At 49.2% G+C, this 27329-nt stretch overlaps 1 protein-coding gene across 2 annotated transcripts in view; it reads right to left on the bottom strand.

The window, feature by feature from the left end:
• Positions 1–14546: 14546 nt before the first annotated feature.
• The window catches only part of RNF145 (ring finger protein 145), a 65252-nt gene continuing 52469 nt past the window's right edge, over positions 14547–27329 (bottom strand). The window contains exons 6-11 of one of the 2 annotated variants that reach the window (XM_090064056.1): positions 25070–25245; positions 22400–22540; positions 21095–21277; positions 18759–18906; positions 16508–16864; positions 14547–15311 (exon numbers count right to left, since the gene is read on the bottom strand). In XM_090064056.1, coding sequence (XP_089920182.1) covers positions 14862–15311; positions 16508–16864; positions 18759–18906; positions 21095–21277; positions 22400–22540; positions 25070–25245 — 1455 coding nt within the window. In that variant the 3' untranslated portion in view covers positions 14547–14861. The remainder of the gene's footprint in view (positions 15312–16507; positions 16865–18758; positions 18907–21094; positions 21278–22399; positions 22541–25069; positions 25246–27329) is intronic. The other variant, XM_090064057.1, reaches the window with a different exon arrangement.

Below are 27329 nucleotides of genomic sequence, written 5' to 3'. Positions count from 1 at the left end.
CGGTCTGCGCTGAAAATACCGCGCAGGCCAGCGTGCCCGGCCCCCTGAAATCGCCGCGGGCGACGCGAGCCTGGAGGGCCAGGGCCGGGTGCGAGGAGGCAGAGCCGCCCTCCCCGCTGAAAATACCACCCCTGCCTAGCAGGAGCGCCGAGCCTGAGGCGGAGCTCCCGCCTTCCCCGCTGAAAATACCGCCTGTGACTAGCGGGGCACAAGGAGGATGCTTGCAGTGCTCACCCCCTGCTCCGCCGAAAATACTGCGCAGGAGCTAGGAACACGCAGGACAAGGGAAGCGTGCCCGCTCCCCCACGTTGGACACACCGCGCGCGCACAGGGGAGCCAGGGGCAGGCGTAAGGGCGCGGGGATGGTTGGGGCGCTAGGAGCAGAGCCCCCCCCCACTGAAAATACCGCGCGCGCACAACGGGGAGAAACCCGCCGCCTCTCTCCCGGCACGCGCCCGGGCCGCGCCCCGCTTTGCGGAGCCCCCGCGGCTCGCACAGTCGAGGGATTGCCCTGACCCCCCCGCGCCCGGGCCTGCGCGGACAGACCCCGCTGCCCGGCCCGACGGCTCCTCCCGCGCCGGCCCCGCACGCGTGCCCCGCGCGCACTCCCGCTGCGGAGCGGCGCGCTTCCCTTCCCGGCCGGCCGCCGCAAGCCGCAGAGCGGGCGGGGACTGCCCCGCACTAAGCCCCGCTGCCCGGCCACCGCCCCTTGCCCAGGCCTCACCGAGCCGGCGGAGGGGCAACGCGGCTCCCCCCCGACGGCCGGCGGGGCCGGCCCTGCGCGCGCTGCCGGGCCGTGCCGAGGAGGGCCCAGCCCGAGCCCGGGCCCTGTGCCGCCCTTGCAGCGGCCGCCCGCACTGGTGCAAACAGCACCCCGGCTGGGGGCAGATCTCTTTGGGGGTAGCAGCAGCGTGCTAACCCCGGGGGAGCGGGGCAGGAGCTGTGCCCTCTGGGTCTGCGAGCAGCGTGAGGCTGCGATCTTCTTGCACAGGGAGAGCCTCATCGCCACTCACCAGAAAGAAACTAAAGGAAATAGGTTTCCTGCAACCCTCGCTGGAAAGGCTCAGGACGTCCGATTCCAGCTCCAGCCCGTTCGTTCACAGGGACCCGAATCACACGGGGACCACGGGCCTGTATGCATTCACCGTGGTGGGCACGCGTGAAGGCACAACCGGGGCAGGCGCGGACAGACCTGCACGCTCAGCGAAGCACTGCGAAACCCTTAATGCCGGCGGACTCTGGCGAGAGGTCGGGCTGGGCGTCCCTCCCCTCCCACCCAGCGCCCCCGCGGAGGTAAGCACGGGTGGGAAGTTAAGGGCACCTTGGTCTCGTTTGCAAAACAAGCTCTTAAGTACAGGAGATCCCCGAGGCTCATGGGCAGGCAATGGGATTTCGGTTCCTAAGTCACTTAAGCTGTTTCGAAGCGTTTCTCTCTTCAAACCGTCTGCAATCTGAACCGACCAAGTCGGCAACCGAAGCAGGCCCCCAGCCACCTTCCCGGGGGCTGGCTAACGTGGCTTTGGCTTCTACTCTCGTGTCTTCAACATTGAACCTTCTGAAGTGTCGTTAAGCGGCTAGAGCCTTGCAGCGCAAACGAGGGGCTTACGGGAACAAGAGGAAACCTCATCCCAAATCACAATTTGACTTCGGTGGCCGGAAACCAAGCCCTCTCCTGCAAGGAGGCACCACAACCATCCCGGAGCCCGCGTGCTCCCACTGCCACCGATGGCAAGACTCCTGCCAACTCCGGCAGAAGCAGGATCAAACCACGGAGTTCAAACCCGGCCGGACCCCGGGCTGCACATTCCCAGTGCGAACGGGTCATCTTTGCTCTGGTTTTTCTTTGCAAAAAAAAAAATCTTTGGCAAAGGCTTTTTTTTTTTCGCTTTTTTTTTTTTTTCCATTTTTGAGCAGTGAGAAAAAATGTTTGGGGTTTGTCTTGGCAGTTTCAATTGCTTTGTCATGCTCCGTTTCAAAAGGAAAACATTTAGCAAGCCCTTTACCTTGGGCTAAATTCTCTGTTACATCAGAAAGAAAGTCTGAGACTTCATAGCATTTGGGACTTTTATAACCTAGGAAAAAATTCTGCTTTTCATCATTGCTCTGTACTGAGAGCAGTGCAGTTGGGGTAAAAGTGTATTTCGCAGTGCTTTTTGGAGATACTGCATGCAGTCAGATCTGACTTACAACCCCAGTAAGACTGGTGTAGACGGTAGTTTTTTGTTGACTCTCTCCGGAGAACCGGTATCGATTGCAACAACAGTGGCGGCGCTCGGATAGTTACAGCTCAGCTATTCTAGAGAAATTTCTGATGACATTAGATATCGTCGAGGCATTTTGCACAAATATATCCATCTGAACGTATTTTATGCCCTGGAGAAAGGGGCTTTTGTGCACTGGCCCGGGACATGGGGAAGTAAGAGTCAACGCTCTGCTATGGAAGGCAGGCACGTTATCCCTGTCCAGTGCCCTAGCCAGCTGGCCACACGTGGACAACCACTTCCACACTGGAAAGATCCCAAAAATGTTTGGGTGAAAACAATGTGGAACAAAAATAAATCCTGAAGCCTCAGAAGTCACGGAAAGGGCTGTCCCCCTGCCGAAGCAGAGCTCCACCCGACTCCTGCCTGAGCAGATACGGGTGCTGGGGTAGCTACAGTTTTACCAGTGCTTCCTGCCATCAAGAGGACCACTCTAGACTAATTTAAGAGAGATGCTGATAAAGAAAAGACTGAATCTTTATATATAAAGTCAGCCACAAAGTCTTCAAACTGCTTCCAAAAGTTGCCCTTTGGTGAGCAGCAAGGATTCCCTCTCTGAGCCAGGAGGGACAGGCATGCTCACTGTAGTTTTGTGTTGCACAGGCATATGCCGTAAGTCTGGGGCATAAGGAGAAAAGTGTACACTTTTCAAGGGCGTAAGAAGGAAAAAAATATATATTTGCCATTGGATGAAAATGTTCAATTGACAACGCAGGAAGACTGAGGAAGGTGGTGACAGTCTCAACTTGCAGGTGCTCTGGTCTAAGCGAGACCCGCACTGGTGAGGACCAGGGTGTTGGAAGGGGAACGCGGCAGTACGAATGACCATACCGACCAGCCATTCTCCACCAGGGCCCTGGGACACCTTGGGGTTCCTGGAGATCCTTGCGCAAGGAAGCCACGCAATATTAGCACCGTTAGGTGTGCAAACACGATTCGCAGGACCAACCCGGAGATTTCAAACAGGAATCCCGGGGGGTTAAAAACATCCTTGCCTGCTGAAATCATCTCGCCGAGGTCTTTGCAACAGAGGAATTGCTCTAGTATTTTTCTGTAGTCAAAAAATGGAGTGAAAGGCTTGGCATGGTCGGAGAGATGCCTCGAGTTGAAAAAGGCTGAGGACCACTGTCATAGATCCACCTGGGACTGCTCGAGTGAGCAAATCTTCATTGCAGAAAAGCAGCAGTGCACAAAATGAAATGGCCACTTTTTATTTTATATTTCTTTGTATTAGCGGGTACTGCAAGACCCATTAGATGCCATTGACAACACCCCTCCTGTTTCAATGGTGACTTTATGGCTCGGGATATTGATAATAAAACCTTTTACACTTATAGGTCACCAGTTCAAATCTAGCTCTGCTCAGCAATGACCGATACCATCCGACGGGTGGGTAAGAATATGAGATTTGCTGACAGGTCTCAGTCCATTTATCGCCTGAAAAGTGTTCGCAGCAATGTAGCCCTGGGACTGGAAACCTCAACACAAAGGCAGCGAGTGAATGGGCCCTGAAAGATGAACAAACCCTCGAACGACACTACAGCAGAGCCAGGTGCAAGTTGGGCTGCTGAGCAGAGATGTTATTGCTGTTGCCTGCGTGATGCTTCTTGATCTTTAGTCAAATCCAGCGCTGAATGCATTTAAACCCCCCCACTAATTTATACTAAAATATCCAAGCCCCAAATGGCAGCAGGCGCCGAACGGCCACAGAGCCCAGCAAACACCCTGGGTGTGAAAGAAACAGGCTCAAGCAGGCAGTCGGTGCCACCGTCGCCTCTCGTCGACGCAGCTTTCCAACCTGAAAATGCTCCATTCTCATCTCAGTTTCTGGTGGGTTTTAAGTGAAGCGCTGAAACTCAGCTGTGAGTGAAACCTGGGTAATTGAGTGGGAAACCCTCTCTTTTTATCTTCGAGACAAGCTGTGATCGACAGTAAAATAAGAACAGGGCCTATTCAAACCCACACAAGTAGCTGTCTCACCTAGAAGAGCATAAAATGTAATTAGCTGCATTTGGCAATCTCCGCTTAGCAGAGATTGAGGATGAAATTACACGTGCGAATCCGGCTCGGCTTTCACTGCGAGGGGCAGGGCCGTTCCAGCGGACCAGGGCTGTGCAAAGATGCGCACACGGCCTGATCCACCGGACTCGCAGGAATCGAGTCACCTGACGTCAGCCAGAGCTACGCCACTGATTTCCAGGTGGAGAATCAAAGCCACACGGGCCCGCAGAAATTTAAAAAGAGGAGGCAAAAAACCAAAGACCTAGGGACATCTCAGTGAGTTTGCGTGGCCTCCTCTACGCACACAAGCCTGCAGGGTGCCGTGCATTCGCGTCGCCTGCTGCTGAAATAAGCCACAGAAGAAAAACTGCGTTCCCTCCAAACTCAAAAACCACTGGCGAAAACCCCCGCTCCAACCCGTGCAGAGAGGATAAGAAGCAAGGGGGCCCTCCAGTGGGCTGAAGCGGTGAGAGCAAGCGCAAGCTGCACGGATTTTTATTTTCTTTCATATTTATTTATTTATTTTGTTCCCTTCGCTATTGACGGCGGGCCATGCATGGCAAGCTGCAGTTCGGCTTTACCTTAAGCTTATGCAGCCCCTTCCCTGCCAGGGGAACCTAGAAACATGAATGCTCCTAATTGCAGTGCTGAGTGCTGAGCTTGGTACACAGTTTATCATGGCCTGAAGCGTGGCTAGGCGCACACAACCTGCAGGCAGACATGCACAGCGTCACGTAGGTCCGCTGCGGGGTGCGAACACCACCCGGCCGTCATCTGCTTTTGGGACGCAGGCAAAGGAACGGCACTCGGGGCTTGCACAGCACCTCATCTCCGGGCAGCACGGCCTGAAGCACGAACCCTGCCCAGCCTTTGATTCCCCGTGGTGAGCCGTGCCCGGCACAGGGTTCAGCTTTGCAAAATCCCAGCTGAAGGATCGGGACCTGAACTTGTCCGTTCCTCTCTGCGTCGTCTCACGGAGCAGGCAGATGGAGCAGCAACTTCGATTGCCCAGTACCAAAGCGTCAACACACGAGCAGCACGTTAGCAAGGGAGGCAGTTGTTCTGACAAATGAAATTAAAACATCCCCAGCCTCCCAGAGCACTTTAGTCGTTCTCCAGAGATAGTGGGATGCTTTTGCCTATCCTAGGTTTGGTTTAGAGGCTGGTCACATACTAAGAAAGCCCTGATTTTTAAGCCCAAGAAGCACAGAAGTAAAATACAACTGCAATTTGAAATGCAAACGTGCTGTCTGGATGCCATCCAGGAGTTACCCAGCAGCATGATGCGCTTTGTTTGGAGGTTAAAGAAACCGCGAAGACATGGGGATGGGATGGACGTTGCCAGCTACAGCCCTGAACCTGCAAAGTCCATACCTGGGCTTCATTTCAGGCAGCAAAATAGCCCCCTTCTGACTACCCGGTCTACAAAGGCAAACACGTGCACCAATTCTTAGGCTTCAACATCTGGGTTGGCCATGGGGTTTTTCTTGCCCTAAATGTTCCTGTGATAACTGCTTGATTTGTCAAGTTATTCGTGTTTTGCACCTGGTTTAGAAAAATGTCTTGGCAAGATTTGCAGGAGGTGATGCTGGGTTAATTATCCTGGAAAAAATGGAACAGAGTCTAAGGGGCAAACAGGACCCTGTCGCTGTACAACACTGCTGGGGTGGTGCGCACAGAGAAAGGTAACACCAATCCTAATATTTAGCCCCAGCTACTTTATGGGTTTTACAGAAATAAAATCCTCGCCCACATTTTCTGAGATCTGCATTTAGCTACGTCAGTTTTTTTCCCCCGGTGCCTTTGAGTCCCTGAATTGCAATTTTGACCTTGATTTATAATAATTGAACAACAGTGGTCTTTTCCCTTTTATTTATGCATTAAAATATATAGCCGAGACGACAGTTTGCATAAGTTCAAAATTAAATGACAAAATCGCAAACCTGTGCTAGTTGTGACTGACAAATTAGCCATTATAACCATTTATATAAAAGAAAAACATTGTCTACAACACGTGGGGAGTCTAAAAAAATGTATGTCAGTGACCTGTGTGTATATAGCTCCACTTTAAAATCGTGTAGGAGAGAGGAAGAGGGAAAAAAACCCCATCTCTGAAGCCAGGCGGTTTGTTGATTTTTGCCCAGTAGGCTTTGAAAAGAAGTCGAGCAATTCTGAGAATCCCCTCGGGTTATACCGAGCAACAGCCCTGACCCCAATCATATTATTTTTATCATATAAATCTTTACCTGTAGGAATTTCCTACATAAGAAATTGCTCTGTGGCTTATAATTACTTTGTCATTGAGAAGAGTGAAATACATTATCTGACTTTTAAGAGGAGTGGGGGGGAAGGGGGAATCTTCCAAACTGAAATGAAAATCCTGGCTCCCGAGCAAAACTTCAGCCACCATCAGTCGAAGGCCTGTGTCACTGCCACCGGAGCCGGGAACGGAGCAGCAGGATCGTCCTGCCAGGGCGCAGGGGGCGCGTCGGAGTCGCGGCAAGCTTGGGATTTAGGGGGTGGAATAGGAAACGACCATTTCTGGGCTGGAATCGCTCAGCTGATGCTGGCCCGCAGTCCAGCCGGAGAAACAAACATCTCAGCGACACTCAATTTCTGGGGGGAAACTGCCACGGATTGCTCCGCTTACAAAGAAGCGGCCTACGACGAGGTTTGGCATGTGGGCTTGGTGTGAACACCCTCAGTGACAGCTTGCACATCAGGGGTGTTTCTGTTGGCCCGGGGAGATCTCGACACTGATTTTTTTTTTATTTTTTAAGAGGACAAGCTCCAAATCAAACCTCTATAATGCCTTCTTTTTTTTTGGCCAGGACAAAAAATAGGGAAACCCTTTTCCAGAGCTCTCCAGGCACCCCAGGCAGGCTGTTACAGCTTTGGACAGTTTTTAAAAAAGAAGATACCTGTCGTGTGATGATTTCCTAGAGAAAGGAGAACAGAAACATACCCTGAGCCAGAGGAGCAGTGCACAAGGTTTGCTCACAGCTTGAGCCATCTGAACTATTCAGGTTCCCATGCCGTGATGTCTGGGGGTCTTCTCAAGGCGGCTTAAGCAGTATGAGCAAAGCCTAGCAGAGCTCCTCGCTCCCCCTCGTGTCCCCAGTGTTGAATGAGAAGAACGACGGTATTCCCCGAGTTTCCATGCCCAGAACCAGCAAAGCACTTTTGGAAAGGCTTTTCGGATCCATGCCAGGATGCGAAGCAGCTCATGGTTGATCCAAGTGGTCAACAGCATTGAAATAACTCCAGCAGGCCAAGAGCTTGCTCAAAGCTGCAAGAGCTTAGGACAAGCATCGAGTTCAGATGGAGCAAAACGCACCAGTGCCATTTCTCTTGCCCCGTGCCAAGCAATCAGCTCAGCAGCATCCCAGAACCACGATTCTGGCCCTTGCTAGTGCCAGGGGACTTTGAATCAACCACCCCAAACCACCGGTGTCAAGACAATGAACCACCTGGCAGATTGCGACTTCTTTTCGGTGACCTGCCTCGTTCCCGCTGCAGGCGATTGCCCTGCGGTCTACAGCCAGAGGGACGCGCGTGGTCAGGGCCGCTACAAAGCAACGGCTGCAGGGCCGGGATTCGTCTCCTGCAGGATCGGAGACGGGCACGCACGACTCCCCGCGCTCCCAGCTCACGGAGAGTCCTGCCCAGCTCTGTGGCGTCTCTCCCCACCCTACCACCCCTCCATCAGAGCGGGGCTCTCTGCCTGGGTCCATGGAGAGAGGCAATGCATTTTGTCCACACCGACCTACAGTGAAGCCTTTCACACCATCAAAGGCAGCTGCCGCTGGAGGAGGTGCCGGCAGCCTGGGGCGTTTTCCAGTGACCCCTGGGCAGCAGCGAGGGATGGCAAGGACTGCGGACAAACAGAGCAGTAGGAGAAAGCCGGCGCAGGAGAACAAACGGCCCTGAGGAGAAGTCACCGATGCCTCCAGCTGCAGTGGAGAAAGACAGGCTTGGGACTGCTGCGAGACGGGATCCAACCATAGGCGTGAGGTTCTGCTTCTGGAGGAAGACTCCCCCGAGCCATTGCCTTGCATGCACCGCTCTCTAGCACCAGGACGGTTTCTGCTACCACCGGGGCTGTGCCCTCGGCTTCTGGTGCCAGTGAAGCAGGTAGAAAAACAAGGGCGAGCGGAACAAGGCAGCGGGAACCCTGGCTCGGTCGCTACTAATGCGTCTGCACCCCTTGAGCGGGAACACCGGGCTGCATCAACCCCCTGCTTGCGCCCTGCAGGTCTGTCCGCGGCGTTTCCTCCAGGCCAATAAAATGCAGAATATTGAACAACTTAAGCAGGAAGACAAGGGAGCCTGTTTCTCACATGGTTCAATAGCTCTTACCCAGCACTTGCAGTTGAATTTCTGAAGAATCAAAGGCCTGACGAAGACCTAAGAAAGGTGAGTCCTGAGGAAGGGCACGTGGTATGCACTATGCAGAAGCGGGTCTGTATCCCTCCCAAGTGTACGGCTGGTCCCGCCTGCAGACATCCGCGCCTCTCGCATTAAAGAATAAAAACCCCGTTCCTTTGAAAGGCACTGGCTCAGTAACCGGAGTTCAGACGAGCAGACCTATCAACTTCAATCTGGTTAACCTGTGTGACCACGGCAGCTGCCCGAGGGGCTCATTTCAGTAAGTACTGGCCGCAGGTTTGGGCTTTGTAAAACAAGAGCTGCTTCAGCACCCACCGGGCCTGGTATTGCCCTACTTCCTAGGAGCCCCTGTCCTGGGTCAAGGCCTCATGTGCTAGGTGTGGTTCAAATGCACAACAGTGATGATATGCAAGGTCTTTGGGGCAGGGACAAAGTCCAACAGCACGACCCTGAACTTGCGAGACGATAAGGTAGAGTTAAGATTTCTGCTCCTTTCATGCAGTTTTCTTCTAGTCTTCCTTCTCACTTCCACCGTTCAGTTGTTGGGATGTTACTGTACTTCTGACAGTTAAGACACACAAGCCGTGTCTTCACGAGATACTTCATTGCACTGTAGACTAATGTATTGCACAGTAGTGTCACTGTCTACATATGCAGGCATTTACTGTGCAGTAAATTAGTCTACCGCGCAGTAAATTTACTACGTGTATTCGCAGATAGTAAATTTACTGCACAGTAAAGCCAAATAGCATTAATTGCATGTGTAGATGTACCCACAGAGAAGTACAAAATGCTCAAAGTCATCTGCAACCCAAGAACTTAACGTGAAACCACGTTAGCAGGCTGCGATTTCTCATTTCCCCTCACTTAACACACACTTCCTAACACGGAGGGTCTCTGAGAAATTAATTTCCATGTAAAAACAAACAAGGGCCGAAACCGTTTACGAAGGAACCCATCTTTCAAGGACATTTCCTTTTAAATTGTGCAATGCAGCTTTTAGCAAGAAAAATAAATAAAACTTAATCCTTCTGCATTCCAGCCGGGAGCTGGGGGGTTTTTTTTCCAAGCTCATAGTGAACAGGCTATTTAAAGAAAACTAAAAACGATAGCTGTCATCATAAACAGAGTTTAAGTTAGAAATAAAGCTATATCCCATGCAGCTCTCCCCCGTCCTGTACAATCAGTGAACTTAACCTATGGAAAAAAAATTAAATTCCTGTAAAGGAACCACGTGGGTGACTTCCCTACCTCAAGCCTTTCACATCTGTTCCCGCGAATTCTTTGGATCGTCTGCTCTTTGGCCGTCTGCAGCTCAAGCTCTTTGCAACACGTACTGCTAATATTGAGGATGTGTCACTGCCTCTTGGAAACAACCGTTGGCAAAAAACACATTGTTCTAGCTACTTGTAGCATTTTAGACTAGAGGATGCTGCTTTTTTTCTTAAATTAAATTGGTTGCACATACATTAGGGTTTGCTCCTTCTCCCCCTGCTGCGTGCCAGGTTTGGTTCAACAGCTCTCTCATACCCGTGTCGATAGTGTCCTTCTACAGGCTGCTGAGAAGGCTGATGAATGCAAGACAACCCTTCCCGGTGAAGAGAGAGTATTACTTGATCTCAGGCTGCTTACTGCTCTAAAAGGGTTATGTTCAGAAGAGGTTAAGCCACACAACAAAGTTTGCTGAGCAGTTTGCCAGCTGAGTCACAACTGCTTCTTAACAGCAAATGCTTGAAATATGCCCTGGTCGTGCACCGTCCGAGTCCTCACTGGATATTTGCCTGCATATGAGGACACTAAACCCCAAACAAGAACAGAGACGATCTTTAGGACTAGTTTGGGGCTCATGGATCAGCCATTATGGCCTTGCAAAGACAAGCATGAGGCCATGCTTTTTCTGAAATAAGATACTTTCCTGCATGTAGCATGCACCCTTGTGCACATTACATGGAAGAAATATGGTAAAAGCAGTCTCTGCAACTTAAGGAGCAAAAGGGAAAGTAAAATCTGCATGCACTTCAGTGAGCAGGCCCAGCTCCTCCTCCTGCTGCTCATTTACAAGGAAGGATCTTTTGTCTCCATTCTGCTTTTTGGAAACAAGGTGCATCTCTCCTCCCAGGGCACGCTGAATGCAAGAAAGCATGGCAGGAGTTCATAAGAACTTCATAAGAACCATGGTTTTGTACAAAGGGGCAGTAGGATTGATTGCAACCAGCTGGCTTTTATGAGGGTGCCAGCATCACCATGCTAGGGGCAAAGCTGGGTCTGAAATCACCTTGGCCAGCAACTTCTCAACAAGTTGTTCCTCTCCTCCAAGCAAAATCAAGCAAGGGGCGAGAGGTTACTGGAGCTGGGTAGGATCGTACAAGATATCTTCCCTTAGGAGCCTCTCGCACAGGTCACACAGATCAGGCAAACATAAACATATAGAAAATGAGGGTTGGAAGGGGTCTCAGGAGGTCTTCATGTGTTTCCTATCTTGTATGCAGCACACAGGTGAGACCTCTAGGACAGAGCTCTTTGGGGCTGCACCGCAGATGGGCCCACAGACACTTGTGCAGCATCCCTTCTTGATCAAGCGACACCTGGATGAGGCAGCCATCATTTTTTGGATGTGCAACTTGAAATAATTGAAAAGGCCCTGCCTGTTTTTCACGGAACAGTACTGGAACCCTAGAAGTCCTTAAAGAATGGACTTTCATGCCTACCACCATCTCCTCCTCAGCTGCTGCAATGTACATAACCACTCTCCTCTTCCATGTTCACAAGGGCTGTTCACAACAGTTGTGACAGACAACTGCAGCTGGCAGGCACACGGAGGAGAGACGTTAGATGAGAACAGTTGTGAACCACCTCGTCATGCACTTTAAAGCTTGGGGGCGTGAGCACCAAACCACTAGCCACCTCACCACAAACCTTTGCAAGTGCTTTGGAGACCACGGACCACAGCAGCTGGAGAGCTTCCACAGTCGAGTGGAAACAAACGGTACCTGTATTGTCCAGCACCAGGGGATCGACACAGGAATTCCATTTTAAAATCCGGCCCACCGCTCACTTTTGACGCTGCTTACTGTCTGGGCTTGTGCAGAAGCCAGCAACGTCAGGTGCGTGCTGATTTAGTTCAGTCTCGCTCATCAGATGGAAACCTTTGGTCTGGCAACACTTGCAAGGGCAGTGATTAAAACACGGTCTATTCCACTGCCTAAAGAAAAAGAAACAGAGGAAGGAGTGTTCATAGACACTGCTTGGGTTTTTGGGTTCTTTTCCATCTAAATTTTTGGATTACATTCAAGTCGAGCTCCTTCCACTTCCAACTTCTGTTAAACCAGAAAAAGGACAAACTCTTTGATGAACTTGCAAATGGTCTGTCCCTGGAAAAGCAGGACTGGGGCTGACCAGGAAGCAGTTTTCCCACCCCACAGAAACTTTAGGAATTTCAAAGATTTTCTTGAGTCCTGATGAAACCAAGACCTTTCCTTTTTCTTAATTTTGCTGAAAAGACAGGAGGCAGAAGGCTCAACCAGCCCACATCAGCCTGTTATCCAATGTTTAAGGCACTTGCCTGGGGTGGGAGAGGCTCAGATACTAGTTCCTGCCTGTTCAATTTGGATCAAGGGCATGAACCTCAGTCCCCACATCCCAGGGAGGTGCCCCAGCCATTGGACAACTGGATTTTGCAGGACACATTACTCATCATTTCCAGTTGCATCTCCTCCTATGCATCTGCCTCTACTGCAGACAGGGCTTCTTGCAGCTCCTGCAAACATAAAATCATCACCATTGATAAAATACATCTGAATAGCTGTATTCTTGGTCTGCTGCCAAAGCGATGGGGAGACCAGCAGAGGGAGCTCGGGGTAAGGAAATTTTCAAGTCTCGCTTGCTTTTACCCATCCTTGCTTTTGCATTTAAAAGCGTGTCCTGCGCAAATTCCTGCCCAAAGTGGGAGCGTTTCAGTTAAGATCAGTTTTGTTCTGCACAAGGATGGATGTCTTTTCTCCACGGACTGCAAAGCATTAAAAAACAATTAAGATGGAGCCAAGCATTTGTGCCATGTGTCTCAGATGATCTCACAAACACCCCGCATGGGGATGCTCCCTTGCTGAGCTCTCCTTCCTTCAGGACGTTTTTGCAGGATACTTGCCTGCATGGAACATGGGGCCCCGGATCTCGCAACAACTTCTTTGCTAAAGGCAGGATGCGTTCAAGAAGGGAAGGGCTTGCTTTGCAATCCTGATCACTACTGCTACAGAAGCGGGAATCTCTGCAGAGTCTATCCACATACTCTGTTCCCTCTGCACAACACCCCCTCTGCAATGACCTGTTAAACATTGGGGGTGGCAGGGGGAGAGTACAAATCTAAGTATCAAAGGGAGGCTTGGAGGGTCAAAGTTCAGTACTTTGTCCCTGAAGAGGTCAGGCTATTGGGGAAGCCATGGCTACATTTTATCATGAGCCCACTCACCCATCGACAGCAATGGGGATGTGGGACAGTGGTGAAAGTAATGAAAGTTTTTCCCTACTTTTTGCTGCTTTTTCCCAACCAGCAATATTAATAATCCAGTAAGAACCACAATGATAAGGGAAGTTCATGGCAGACGTCACCACCACATACTAAGACGGCATGCAAGCAAATCCAAGCGGGAAGAGACTAGCTGTTTCCTGCGACCATTATTTTCACTGGTCAAGGAGGAGGCACCCTCAGACCTGGGCTTTTGCCTTGGTAGCCCCACGAAGGTACGTACTTGGCCCTGGGGTAAGCGTACAACGTACTGTTCTGTACTCGCTCTGTGGTCCGGGCACTGGTGACCAAGAGTCTTGAAGGACCTGAACTGTCCTTAGCTCCCTAACACAGGTACAGCCATTGGAGCAGGAGCCTAGGGAGGAAACATTAAGAGGTCCACTGGGCCTGGAAGGGAACGGCAGTCAGTCCAGACCCACATGAAATCCAGAGGAGCATCTGCATAAGAAGCACAAAACCAAATATAAAAATCGTCAAAGGTAATTTATTGAGACATTCAGCTATGTCTGTCAGTCTACATCCAAATGTACTGCTAAAAATAAAACCGTATCACGTCTCACATTAGGAATACCAGCTTTGAAAAACACTTGAGTCAAGCCTATCGTATAAATAAGTGACTAGGTTCGTTTCATATCAAAATTCACATAAAAAAACTGCCTTCCCCCTACTCCCGAACTCCCCACCCCTCCCCGCTCCCCACTTCTACCTGAAGCCATGATGAATGTAAAAATTGAAGTATGGACACATCCTTGTCGAAGAAAAAAAGGTGCATACCCTAATTAACAGCTGTCAAAGTGGCATTTGCGGAGTTTGATCATACACGTTAATGTACTCATTCCCAAAAGTGCAAATATTGCCAGAGCTTAATACTGCTTTAAACTCAGCTGTGGGAAGTGAACGTTACACAGGTTTGGACAGCACTGCGTGGCCTCTATCCGTGCCCTAAAGCTCTTCCCACTTCCCTCCGGCGGAGGTTGAAGTGCTCACGCGAGCTTTAGTTTACTTCACACGGCCCAGATGGTGCATCCTCATCTATTAACAAAAGTTTCATGTACATCAAAATATCGGGGACTCTGTCATAAAAGTCGAGAGTCACTATAGATTACATGAATGCAAATGCAACTGCTCCACCAGAAATGCCCGAAGCAGGTACATGGCGTAGGAGTGCTTCTGTCTTCCTGGACAATCAATGCTCTGAGGCTTTTGCCTCTTGCTTCAGGGCTCTACAAAACATCAGTGATTGTGGCTGCACTCTGGACAATGCAGAAAAGCAGGCCAACATGTGGTAACACCCCCCCTCCCCCCCAGGCACCCTGAGACACAGCTCCCCTCCCCTCCCCACCCAAACGAATGCTAACACTTCCTTGGACACTCTGCCACCTCCCACACCCCCTCCTGCTCGTCTTACCCTTCACCCACCCCCCCGAAAACACTCTTTCCACTTAGTTTGTTTCCAGGCTCTTCCTCCCCTCACAATCCAGAGGCAGCTTCTGGAGTCCTTTTAGTTGAGTTCCCTTGGCATCCCCCCCTACCAAGCAGCCCACCAGTAATCAGCATAGGATATTCGAAGTACAGTCTTGACCAGCAATAATTGCTAAACTGCATCACAACAGCGGAAGGACAAGTTCTCTGTTGAGTCAGGCCTGGGTCTCCGAAACGCATCTGCTCCAGTCTCGTCCACTGTCACTTCAAATCTGGACACAAGCCCGCGGGTCTGGAGTGGGAGACTCCTCTTGATCCTTCAGCACAATTTCTTTTGCAATAGGCATCCCCTGCCTGGGCTCCGCAGGCCACAGGCCACAATCTCGACTCTGAGCACCCTCTACAGGGTCCACAGCGTCCTCTTGGCAAGCTGGCTCCTCCACCCCTTGTCCATCACTGGCACTAAGACTATCTTGCATATCTGGTGCCTCATTGTGTTTGACACCCTGGGGCTCATTCGCTTCGCGATGACTCCTATTCTGCTCCACTCCAGGGTCTGGCTGTTGAACTGGCTCCAGTCCCTGTCCGGGGAGCTGCGAGGGGCTTTTAAGTTGGCAGTGGCACAAAGGGCAGGTCTCTTGCACATACAGCCATTTCTTAAGACATCCGGCGTGGAAGAAATGGCTACACGGTGTGATTACAGCAGATTTCATATCCTGAAAGACAGAGAATGATGGTGTCACAGGACAGGTGGGCACACTCCCATCCACCGCGGCTATCTCGCGCATAACTCCCTTCACCCCAGACCTAAGAGCTTCCTGAGAGGGGGTGAAACATTGGCTTGGGTCCCTGCCTTGCCAGAGCTGAACAGAGCAAGTACTAACATGAGGCTACAATGATAAAACCACTTCAGTACCATGGAAGTCAACACTGCATGGACGAGAAGCTCAGATAAAATGATTATGGCCAGGTGCTCCTAGAGGCAGTTGTAGGGCATTTGTTACAAGGGACTAAGAAGAGAAAAACCCCAACAGTCTATGTCCCCAGCTACATGTTTCTGAACCCCGTGATGTGACAAAAATGTCAGTCTACTTAGCGTGGGACTGGCAATGAGCTACACCAGAGGTCAGACCTCTGTCTTTCACTCACATGCCATCTAAGCCAGCAGTTGGGATTTTTTGGGGTGGGGAAGGAAGCTTCTCTCAACTTTGGAGAAAATCCACCTGCAATAAACCCTATATCATTCATCCTACAGTTCCTCTTTCACTTCCAATCAGAGCCAACACTACTTTCCATGGGGAAGCACCCAATTTTTCAGGACTTGAGACACAGCAAAGAGCATTAATCTCAGTGTTCATTTTTTATTTCCTTCCTTCTGCTGGTGTAAGTTAGACCTCTTGCTTCACAGGCATGAGGTTTCATTTTCTATTAGAACCAGTAGGTCTTCTAAGCAAAATGGAAATGGAAACACCACACACTGAAATGTTTTTGTGAACTGATATGGCACCTTCAGCTAGTGGGGCAAATCCAGTCTTCCAGGATGTGGAAGAGAAACCTGATAGGACTGGCAAGTTCTGCCTGCTGTCATCAAGAACAGCTTGACCCAAATTCAGTGGAAGCTTCTCAGAAATTCAGAGATTTTGCAAGGCTTGCTTTTAGCCAACACCCAAGCAAATTTAAAGTTTAAAAAAAACACTTTCATTTTTACTTAAAAATCCAGCCATGTCCATCTGTTCTGGACTGTCACAGAAGTGACCACCCTAAATTCTGAACTAAGCCAAGTTAGACACAGTGGACTTCTCTAGGGACTGGAGGCAAGAAACAACCCAGGTTTGTTTCACCACTCAAGATGTGGCCTCCACGCAGCCCACAGGTACGGCAAGAGTCCTCCCCCTCGAGCTGAAGTGCGTACCTGGTAGCAGATGGCACAGATATCGTTGTGTTGCTCCAGCTGCTCTTTTGTAGCAGTGGGCAGTGATTTAATTTTATTCACAGCATCCCTGCGGAGAAGGAAACTCTTCCACCCCAGCTGGGCACGCAGCCACACGTTGTAATAGGAGTGGATGAAGATGATCATGGAGCCCATCACAGTCCATTCCCCGAAGATGGTCTCCGAGACGCCGTAGGCCACGACACACAGCGCCACAAGGAATTCCAGCAGCCGGTATGTGCCGTTTACATAGTAAATCACATCATCCATGTTTTCGACTGGCTCTTTTCTGAACTCCTCCACCATAAACAAGACATAAATGAAAAGCGTCCCAAGGACCTAGAAGGAGACAGAACGACAGCTTGGTCTTGGCCTTCCAGTCCAATACCACCTCAGCAAGTTTTGCACATACAAGGCTCTGCTCCCTCCCCAAACCCAAATCAGCAAAGCATGTGCTTAAAAAGCTAAGCAGAAGCTTAAATCCAGTCCTACTCGGCAAAACGCATCAGCTTGAGGCCCAGTACTAAGGTCTGGCTACCAGCCAGAAAACAAGTGTCAGCTTCCCTGGGTTAGTCTATAATAACTGAAGAAAAATGACAGCATTAAGCTGAATAACTTTCAGTGTAGGGTGTGTGTTTGCTTCTTTATTTCATATCATGTTTTGGCCGCCGAAATATTTTCAGAGCACCCCAGTTTCGAAGCCTCCTATAAAAAGAGCGTTATAAAACGTTATAATTACTGGGCCCATTTGTGTGCCCCTGAAGTTTGACTGCACTTCTGTTGAAAACAGCAATTTCTACCCTGGGCTGGGAACAAAAGTAACCACTTTAGCCACCACTGGAGATAAATGAAACATTTTATATCCCATCTCCCACCTTTGCCTTCTTATCCCCCACACAATTTTGGTTCATCACCCCCCAATCCTCTAGGGCACTGGCTCTCACCTAGGGCCACATAATGCAAGTAGCCAAATACAATTTCGCAGGTATACTCCTACTGCTTCAGGGCTCTCCGATAAACCCAAAGCACACACAGCTGACTCAGGCTGTAGCCTTTCCCAGACCGGCTCCCCTGCCTCTCCAAATTCTCTCCTCCCAGTTTCACCTGCATGCCTCTGTTTCCAGTCTGGGGGAAGACCAGAGGGGCTACAGCCCAAGCAACTCCATCTGCTTTGGGGTTATCAGAGAGCCCTAATGCAGCGGCACTGTGCACACGTGGCGCAGTTCTTCCCAGACCGGCTGGGTGGCAGCACCCAGTTGAGGAACAGTGAGGTGAGCTGAGGTGGCACCAGCAGTGGCTCTCAACTGGGGATGCCGCCTCATTCAAAAAAGTGGCAGAGGGTGGCCTTGACTCTGAAAAGGTTTCAAACTGCTGTTCCAGGGTGGGGGGGAAAAAAAAAAACAACAATTTTTTAAATAAATAAAAAAAAAAAAATCAGATATTTTTTATTTAAATCAGATAATTTTTATTTAAATTGTAATTTTTTTTAAGATGCTTTTAAAAAAAGCATATAAAGATAGTTTTAATTTAAGATATCATCCTAGAATAGGGATTATAACTTCTAATTATATACTATTTGAGACAATATATTCATGTAACCTTTTTAGAAGTTTAATAAATAGGTCACAAGAGACCATGAACTGTATTAGGGACTGGATTCCCAGAGGTTCCTCTATAGATTAGCACATGTTAAAGAAAACCACTCTACCCAATGGCACTCAGTGTTCAGTCTAGAAGATCCCATGAAGCATCTCTGGGATGCTGAGTTTTAGTTCTCAAACTGTGGATTTGTGTCCCCAAAAATCATAGGCAGGTGAAGTTCTTCGGGTAGATATGGCCTCTTTTATTAGACCAAGTAGTTGGAAAAATTGTTCTTTGCAAGCTTTCAGGTACAAACACCCTTCTTCCGGCATAGGGAGAGTCTGTTGTCTCCAGAGATAACATCCTTGCTAACAGCAGTACATGGAGGCGAGAGAGAACAGCCCTGATTACCCACCCAGCAGCCCTCTTGTCTCTCTGCAAGTGTGCGTACACAGTCAAGCCCTTACCTCTCTCTCAAAGTGCAAAGTTTCAAGAAGTTAAATGAATACAGGATATTAAACAACAAGAATGCATTTTTTTGTAGAAAACGATGATCAAATCAAGGCTTCCTGCCCAGTGATTTAAATTGTATCCACCCTGCACTGCTCTAGAGAGAAAATACGAGGGCTGTCAGGAGAGCACTGCCCCTTACCTGGAGGGAGGTGAGGATGCTGCTGGAGATAATGATCAGAAGCCAGAAATCCATGTGGAAAAACTGGCAGATCATGTAGGCCATGTATGCTGGGAACACCAGCAGGAACAGGCACAGGCTGACCGCACGGAAATGCTTCCACAGGCTCCTGCAGGAACAAAGGGAAGGGGGTGTTATCAAAGCAGATGGGGGCGGCGATTCAGACCCCATCCTCTCACTGGAACAGCAGTGGCCAAGGCAGCTGCCGAAGGCAGTTACTTGAAAGGAAAGAAACTCTTAATATCTTCAAGTGCGCTCGGGTTCCCAGGGTGTGTAAGCTCACGCAGACAGGACTTCACTTCTTTCTGATCTCCACACAAGGACTCCCCCCCTAGCAAGAAAGGGGTGGGGACTACACTAGAAAGTGCTTGGGCATTGTCACAGCAGATCAGGTTAGTAATTTAACTCATTTCATATCTGGTCTAAAAGTGGCTACCTCAGATGTTTCAGATGAAAGTCCAAGAAACCATTCAGAGCAATTGCAGAATAACCTGCTCCAGGTTTATTTTCAAGGTGGTCAAATGAATCAGGAGATCTTTCTCCCCATGCAAAGGTCTAATTCTTAGTTGACTGACTTTTTGCTAGCCCGTGTATTATCACGGGGTGAAGCATTTCATACATTAACTACACATGCCTTTCTTTTTATCATGTTTTAAATCTGCTCCTTTTAATGGATGTCACCTTCTTATCTAAAGAGAAAAGAGGAAGAGAAGTGCCTGAGTGCTCTCCTCCATGTTGGCATGTATTCTGGGTACTTAAATCATGTCCCTGCTGTAAATTAAACAGTCCTAACCTTTTTGCACACACCCCATTGAGAAACCTTGCCAGCGATGCCGGCCATTTACTATGCTACACAGCTGGTATTTTTAACTGCCTCTAGCTCCAGAAATAGCATGCACTAACCCGATAGATGTCACTCGAAGGGAAGATAGCAGAGACCAGAATTAGGCTAGTCTGCTGCAAGCCAGGGTTTGAAGGTTTATATCAGGATGCTATTTCTGGATTAGATTTGTAGTTGTTGTTGTTTTAATCACCTTCCCCATCCCCTTGTTCAGAAATCTGCATAAAGGTGGGTTTGGGCCCTGCCAATACCAACGTCGTTTGCTGTCACCAGGGACAATCTGTCTGCACCCACCAGCTGCTTGTATCCTCCTCCCTCACCCCGTACTAGCGTGTGTAGAGTTAACACGGTGCAGACAGACCTTGCTGGCCAGGAGGAACCTCTAAGCTAAACGAACTTGCTGGCTATAAATAAACCACTTTTATTTATAACAGTCAGGGCTAGATAAAGGGAAGACATGCATGCAGTGAACACAGAAGGCACAAATAGAAACAGTTTCATGCCAGAGTACCAAAGGCAAATAAAGAACCTTACAACGCAAAGCAAAAGATAACAGGAAAGAAAACACCACATGACTGAGACATCTGGTAAAGACCCACGAGGCTCCGTGCCCTTGCTCCTAAGTGCCTCCTCCTGCTGCAAGGAAACCACCCCTCCAAACCATCTGACCTGCACAGGCCCAGAGGTCACCCCAGCAGTCTGGGGGTGCCGGGAATGCTCCTGGGCTGCTGACCACATTCCTTCCCCAAAGACAGGGAGAGCAAGGTCAGCGATGCAGGTAGGAAAGCCTTCTCCAGGGCTGAGTTGGAAAGAACTGAGGGTTGGACCACATGAGCCCAGAGGCTGCCTTTGCACCCTGTGATTCTCCAAGGAAAGGCTGGCGCACAGAGGGCAGGCAACAAGCCTCAGGCAGTCCCTCGAAAAGGCTCTTGCTGCTGAGGGGGAGCTACAGAGAAGAGCAGCTTTCCCAAGATGGGGTCCGGAGGGAAGGCTGTGCATGCCTCCTCCACCTGGCCTCACTAACTCCTGGTCCAAGCCCACAGCAGAGGGGTATTGCCTGGGTACCATATGAGACTGGCGCTAATCTTTAGTCTATTTGTTTAATTATGGAACCTGTTTTTGAATAACTGGTCATTTTTGCTGGACTGGTTTAACCAGGTGATAGGCTGCCTGCCATTCCCTGTGGCATGCTAGCTACTCTCCGGCACCACGGGCCAAGCAGAGAGCCCAGTGCCAGCACAGGGACATGCTCATGGATGACTCGAGGCCTGTGGGACCCAGATCACTTTCCTGCCCGAGGTACATCACTCAGCAGAACAGAGAGTCATGGGGTGGCGACAAGAGCAATGATAAATGAGATGGGCTAGTGCACATGGGCTAGTATTCTTCCCAGTTTTCAAGAATATGGGGAGGCAAAAGGCAACATGGGGCCAGCTTCGTCACTGCAATCACTTACTTGTCCCTTGAAGCCCCCAGTGCCAGAACAATGGGATCAGCAATCTCCAGCATGGACTGCAGGATGGATGCAACCACAATGAAGAGAATAATACTGAGCAGGAATGCCCGGTGCACCACCTGCAGCTCGATCAAGCCGGTCTGCATGGCCAGGATCAGAAGCGTGACTCCTTCCGTCATCCCCCTTCAGGTGCGCATTTTAAAGGAGAAAAAATGCAAAATTTAGGGCATCACTGGTTTTGCTCCAGCTTTTATATATGCACATCTGGCAACCACTAGAAACCCACACACACTTACTGCCCTATCACTGCAATCTGTTTCAATCTTAATTTATTTTCTGCCCTCTAAGAAATGAAACACGGATGTTCGCTTTGAACCCTGCAGTTTATGCTTTGCTGATTTTTCTCGTTAAGTGTGTTGCCAGCTGGGTTCATTCAGAAGGCAGTGCCTTGCAGGGTGGAGATACAGGACAGGTTCAAGATGGCAAACACAGGGCCTGGAAAACGAGTCTCCTGTAAAGAGCTGCCTTTACTCTCTTGGAAGCCCAGAGTGAAGTTAGCCAGGCAGGAGTCTGAGCAGCACTGCTATAACTTCTGCAAGACAAAGTACAGTCTACCCAGGGCTTCTTCCCAAAGATGCTCCTGTGCCATTTGGGCAGGGCCCCCTTCACACAGGCTCCAGCTCCCTACTTCCTATCTCAGAACCTGGTTTCCAAACAACGAGTCTTTCACTTAAGGCCTGAATCAGAGTTTGAACTTTCTGCAGAGGTCAAGCCCACCACACCACCACCCAGCTCCCACGTGTATGTCAGACAGTCGGGACAAACACCAGAACAACAGGTGGTCTGTCGGCCCTGGGTGGTTCCCACAGTAGCTTTTAGCTGGTCTGTGTAAATATTGTGGTATTCGTAAAGTTCCACAGAAGGGTAGCTTGGTTTCACATGTAGAAACCGGGGACAAATGAGACAGGAAACAGAAGCTGCTACATAAACATTCAGTTCTTCTAAACATGCGAACATTCCTCCAGTGACTCGCCCCGCGTGAAAATGCTGCACACGAGACTACTTCAACACCCAAACAGCAGGCACCCTGTCTTGGTTACAGAACTGAACTGAGCTGAACCCTGCAGAAGGCCTTTTGAACACATTTGCATGGCAGTCTCTCCCCATCAGTGCGCATAGACTCATTAATAAAATGCCTGCCAGATTCCCTGTTCAGTCTACACAATTCATCGAAAGGCAAGAGACTGCCAGTTTCCCAACCATCGATGCGCTGCCTTCTTAAAAAACACGCTCCCTGGCACTTACCGATTCATAGCAGGGTCATTCATGAATGCTCGGTAGCCCTGCAAGTAGAACTTGCAGAGTGTTAAAACTCCCAAAGCAACAAAGGAGACGGTGAACACGAGGCCCAGCAGTGAGTACGGGGTGCTGCAACATTCTGCAATGCTGTAAGAGGGGGCGAAAAAAGAAGTTTAAAATAAGTTTTGTTATCTTTTCAATGAAGAGTATAAGCTGGTTTGGAGAGAAAAAAAAAATCACAACTCAATTCATTTAAATGCAACACAACAATCCGCACAACTATGTCCCTTTCTCCTGCAGGGACAGCTCCGTAAGACACTGGTCTATTATTTCCTCCTCACATGCCAGCGGGCTCAAATCACGCTTTCAGGAGATCGCCTTACTCTATCACAACTCCATCATCAAGTTACACCCATCAGCTGCAAGAGGAAGTCCCTGGGGAAGCCCATTGTTCATTCAGCGGGTGCTGCGGGAGCGTGCCACGGGGTGGCACTGTCTTGCTTGTACTTTCTATTAGAGGAACAGACACTCCGTTTGATTTACTTGCTAACATGACAATCCTGTTACCACACAGAGACATGTGGTTACAGCGGATGGATTTGCTAAGGCAAAGGGCACAGCTGAGATTCCCCAGATCTCCACTGTTCTTGTAACCTGTGCATGGAAAGAGTTAGCTGGGAAAGTGTTAGCTTCTGCACAGGCTGTACTGGGGCAACAGTCACCCCTCACAGCCACATGCGATATCTAAGGTCTGCTGTATACAAGGCACCTGAATAACCTGAGAGCTTTGTTTCAAAGCTGTCAGAGCAGAGCCCCCAGTTACTGGTCCAACATAACCAAGTCTTCTGGTGGGCTCTATTACAAAGCACCTTTGTCAGAAGGTTAAAAAACTCTACAGGTAACTTCATATGGAAGGGCAGCAGAGAGGATCTCACATGGAAGGGACCCAGAGAAACTTAAAAAGGTCAAAGGAGGAGCTGGAGAACGTCCAGAGTCATACTGAAGCTGCAAGCGTGAGTTTTCATTTCTCCTGAATGCCTGAATCATTGCCACCTGTAAAAACATCTACACAGAGGCAGCATATTGTTGCTTGCTGTGCATTCATGGCAACTTGATATTGCTATTAAATGCACCGACTGCGATTGCTTGAATTCTGGAGTTGCACAGCTCTGGGAAATAAGTCATTACAGCAAATAAAAGAGCACACCTGCAGAGAGACTACTCTCTTCCTTGGCAGAGAAAACCTTTTCCCCCCCATCTTGCTAAGTAGATCATATTACTGTGAAGCCCTTTGACTGCATGGAGAATCTTAATCAGCTGGCCTGACAAATAATATTTTACCTTACTTCCCTATCAGTTACTGCCAGAGGTGAGAACTGCTGCTGGAGCGCTGTCTCTCCAGAAGAACCCCTGTCCAGTGCTGGGTTTGCTACTGCAGCAATGCAAAGTGTCTTTATCCTTTGCAGCCTGGTACAGTGCTTTCTGAACTCTGTTTGCTGCTCTTGTGCCATCAGAGATGACAGCAATGGCCAAAAAGAATCCACAGAAGATGTCCTGACGATGACTCAGAGGGGTGAAGGTGGGTCTGTTAAGTTTTGTCCTTCCTTGTTTTGAGCTAAACAGAGAAGCTGAACAAGACCCCTTGAGATGGCAGCTGGTTTATCTCCTGCATATCACTCCATACCCCTACTAGGTATAACACTCATTCTGCTGGGTGTGCGTGGACTGATGTGTAAATCGCTCATGCTCCAGACTCTCCTTCCTATGGCAGAACTCCAGAGAACCAGCAGTGGTCCAGGTTATGTAGGGTAAACCTGTGCTTTAACCTAAGATCCTTTCAACCACTGATTGTTTTAGCCTGCAGAGATCACCCACTGTTAACAGATATTCGCACTTCACTGCAATGTCTGGCACTGGAGATCTGTGCATGTGACAACAACCACATCCTCTACTAGAGGCACAAGGGTTTCACAGCAAATAAATTCCCCTGCCATGTCACGCAAACCTCTGCTCTCTCCGCCTGAAACCCACACATCTCTGGAGCACAGACTGTGGGACCTGGCACAGCACAGCGCTCCAAGCAGAAGCAAGTCAGTCGTGGGAGGGCTGCGATGTCTTTCATTCCCAGGGTCCATCTTCTCTTTGCCTGATGACAAGAGACTCTGAGCAATGCCCCTTAGGACAAGAAGTTTCCAGTTCTTTGCAAACAGCCAATAAAATCCAGAGGCCTTTTATCCTGAAAATGCTTCCACCTCCAGTTTCCATGCCTCCAAGGCGGAGAGTGATCAGGTCATTTCACCTTCACTTCTGGCAACTGCCACAGTGCCAGCAGCTACAATCAATACCACAGTCTGGAGCAAAATTAAAACTTCAGGAAAGGAGGAGAGTAAGAGAGAATAGGCAGATTCCATCCCTGGAGGTTAACTGAAAATTAAGCTAGTCACTGCTGTGAATGCTGCACAGAAAGACAGAACCAGCAGCGTTATCCATTTTAACGAAGAGAGAGAGAAACCTCACATTTCCTCGGTTAACCCAGAAACCAAGGGCTTAAATATGACGATAGACAGAGGGCCCCAACTAGAATGAGACAGAACTGATGCAGCATCCTATTGACAGAAGTCCTGCACTCATTCAGAAACACACACACACAGGGGTAGGAAGATGGTATTTAATTACCTTGTAAGGAAGAGGAAGAGAAGCCTCTCTCTGGAGGCCGGCTGATCCCGCGTACTGAAATAGGAGTAGATCTGCAAAGCAAACAAGACGAGCCAGAACACCATGAACAGGACGGGGACTACCAGCTGGTTCCAGAGTGACATCCCCAGCGCCAGGAGCCCGTAGACCTCCACCACCTGGGCAAGACAGAGACAAGAACCGTTGAGTGCTTATGTCCATAGCCTGTATGTTCAAGGAGGAGCGCTCTTCAATGGGTTTGCAATGAAAGCCACGAACAATGTGTGTGGTACTGGCTAGCCTGAAAGGGGGAGGGAAGTTAAACCACAGGCATGGCCTATTGTACAGTCTGCTTCTTATATCCTTGCTCAAGGGTAACAGAGACTGCAGGTTTCATAAATCCCTGCAACCTTCCCCCCAACAACAGCTGCTGCTCAACTAATGAATCATACCCACTCGATACTGTAGCACGGGCACTGTTGTGCTAGTGCACTCAGCTGTTCTGCTGATCAGTGACAAATATGTTATGACTTTGTATTTTTTTGACCTCCATATAAAGGCAGGTGCTAAGTGACTCACACTTCTATCACAGTGGAGGGCTAAATATCTTCAATTGGTGCGTCTCCTGTTTACCGCTGTTCCCGTCTGGGCAGCAGCTCTTTTTAAGTTTGTACTACTTCCTCTGCAACGTTAATACTAAGGGATTCTGGAGCAGCTCTTGGGAAGCCGTGACTTAGTGGCAGGAGGCTAACACCATGACATCAAAGAGAAATTTGTCTTATCTTAATATTTTCAGAGGTGCTTTTACCTCACTCAAGTATTTTCAGCGATGTTTCTCATGCCCCAGACAAAAAATGCTATTGTGGCTGTAGAAAGCCATCGGGGCTCATGGTAGAGGTGATATCTTTTATTAGACCAACAAGATTTTTGCAAAAAAATGTCTTTAATGTCACTGTGGCTGGAGAATGCCTACCAGGAAAGATGTATTTAAAGAGTATTACAGAAACAAACTTGCATATCACAAGTGAGTATGGCAAGATTCAGAGAGGCACCACAGGCACTAACATCATTGATGTGTTTTGCATGGGACAGTCAATGCCTCAGTAACAAGAGGTAAAAGCAAACCAGCTCAGTAGGAGGTCAGCCCACAGGATGTGGCTCTAGCCCTAGACCCCAAGCAGATAGCAGGGCTTGAGGTGCAGCTTCTGTGTTAGGGTTAAGGCCCCTGTGAATCCTGACCCCACTCTCTGCATTGCTGAATCACCCTGGCACTATACCCATCAGGTGCCTCTTGGGTCTCACTCACTGTCATCACTTCTGAGGACAGGTTTCACAGGCTGCACAAGAAGTTAACATGTGTTCACAGGACCCTTCTCCCCCCACTGTAACTGCCACCATACTGATGAAGAGATGACATCCTCTGGGGGAAGAATGGCTCAGGAAACTCAGTCAAGAACTGATGCGTCTAATACCTTCATTTCACCCAATTTTCTTCCTGCCCCAGAAACTACTTTGGGCAATATCAGAATTCCAGCTGTAAGTAGCTCGAGCCAATTATTTGTGACTCCACACCTATCCCTGAACCTGGCCAATGCACAAGTGACAGCAAAGGAGACTCATGATGGAGCAGGTCATGGAGCAGAACGGGAGCAAAATTCAAGCCTGGGGTGAGTGGCGTCATCTCCCTTGACTGGTAATGCCAGGTCTGAATTTGGGCTCATCCCTTTTTCCTGATTTATTTCACAAGACCATAAAAAATTCCATGGCAGCCAGGTTAAAGATAAAAGTTAAAAAGGCGTTCTTGTGTTTCCAGCCTGCAGTTAAACTACATAATAATCTGGTCCTCACTGCCTGCTGCACCCATGTTTCAGCTTCAAATGGTCTTAAAGAGAGTCAGCAGCAAATCACGTTTCTCTTAGCTCCAGCCAGCTCTCCACTACTCCTTAGCATAGCCTAGTATAGATTTAGCAGCATGTTGTAAATACCTTCCTATTTGTCCGACACACACGGGAAGTTATGCCCTGGAGCTGCATATGCATCAGTGGATACCTGGTGTGAGCAGTATTTCTGGAAGAGTCTGCACAAGTACATTTTTCCCCCTCAAGAACTGAATATTAGAAGGACAAAAGGAATCAGCAAGTCAAGCCAAAAATCACTTAAATCCAAATCTTTAAGGTGATTAGTAACCAGCCTGATTAACTCCCTGGTTATGATGTTAGAAGAATAAGCAAAACACACACTTGGGTAGTTTTTCTTTCTGGCA

Source organism: Crocodylus siamensis, chromosome 10 (genome assembly GCF_052110815.1).
Source record: "Crocodylus siamensis isolate JL-2025a chromosome 10, ASM5211081v1, whole genome shotgun sequence".
NCBI lineage: Eukaryota > Metazoa > Chordata > Crocodylia > Crocodylidae > Crocodylus > Crocodylus siamensis.
Note: the sequence above shows the minus strand (reverse complement) of the source record. Positions and strands in the feature narration are given on the sequence as shown.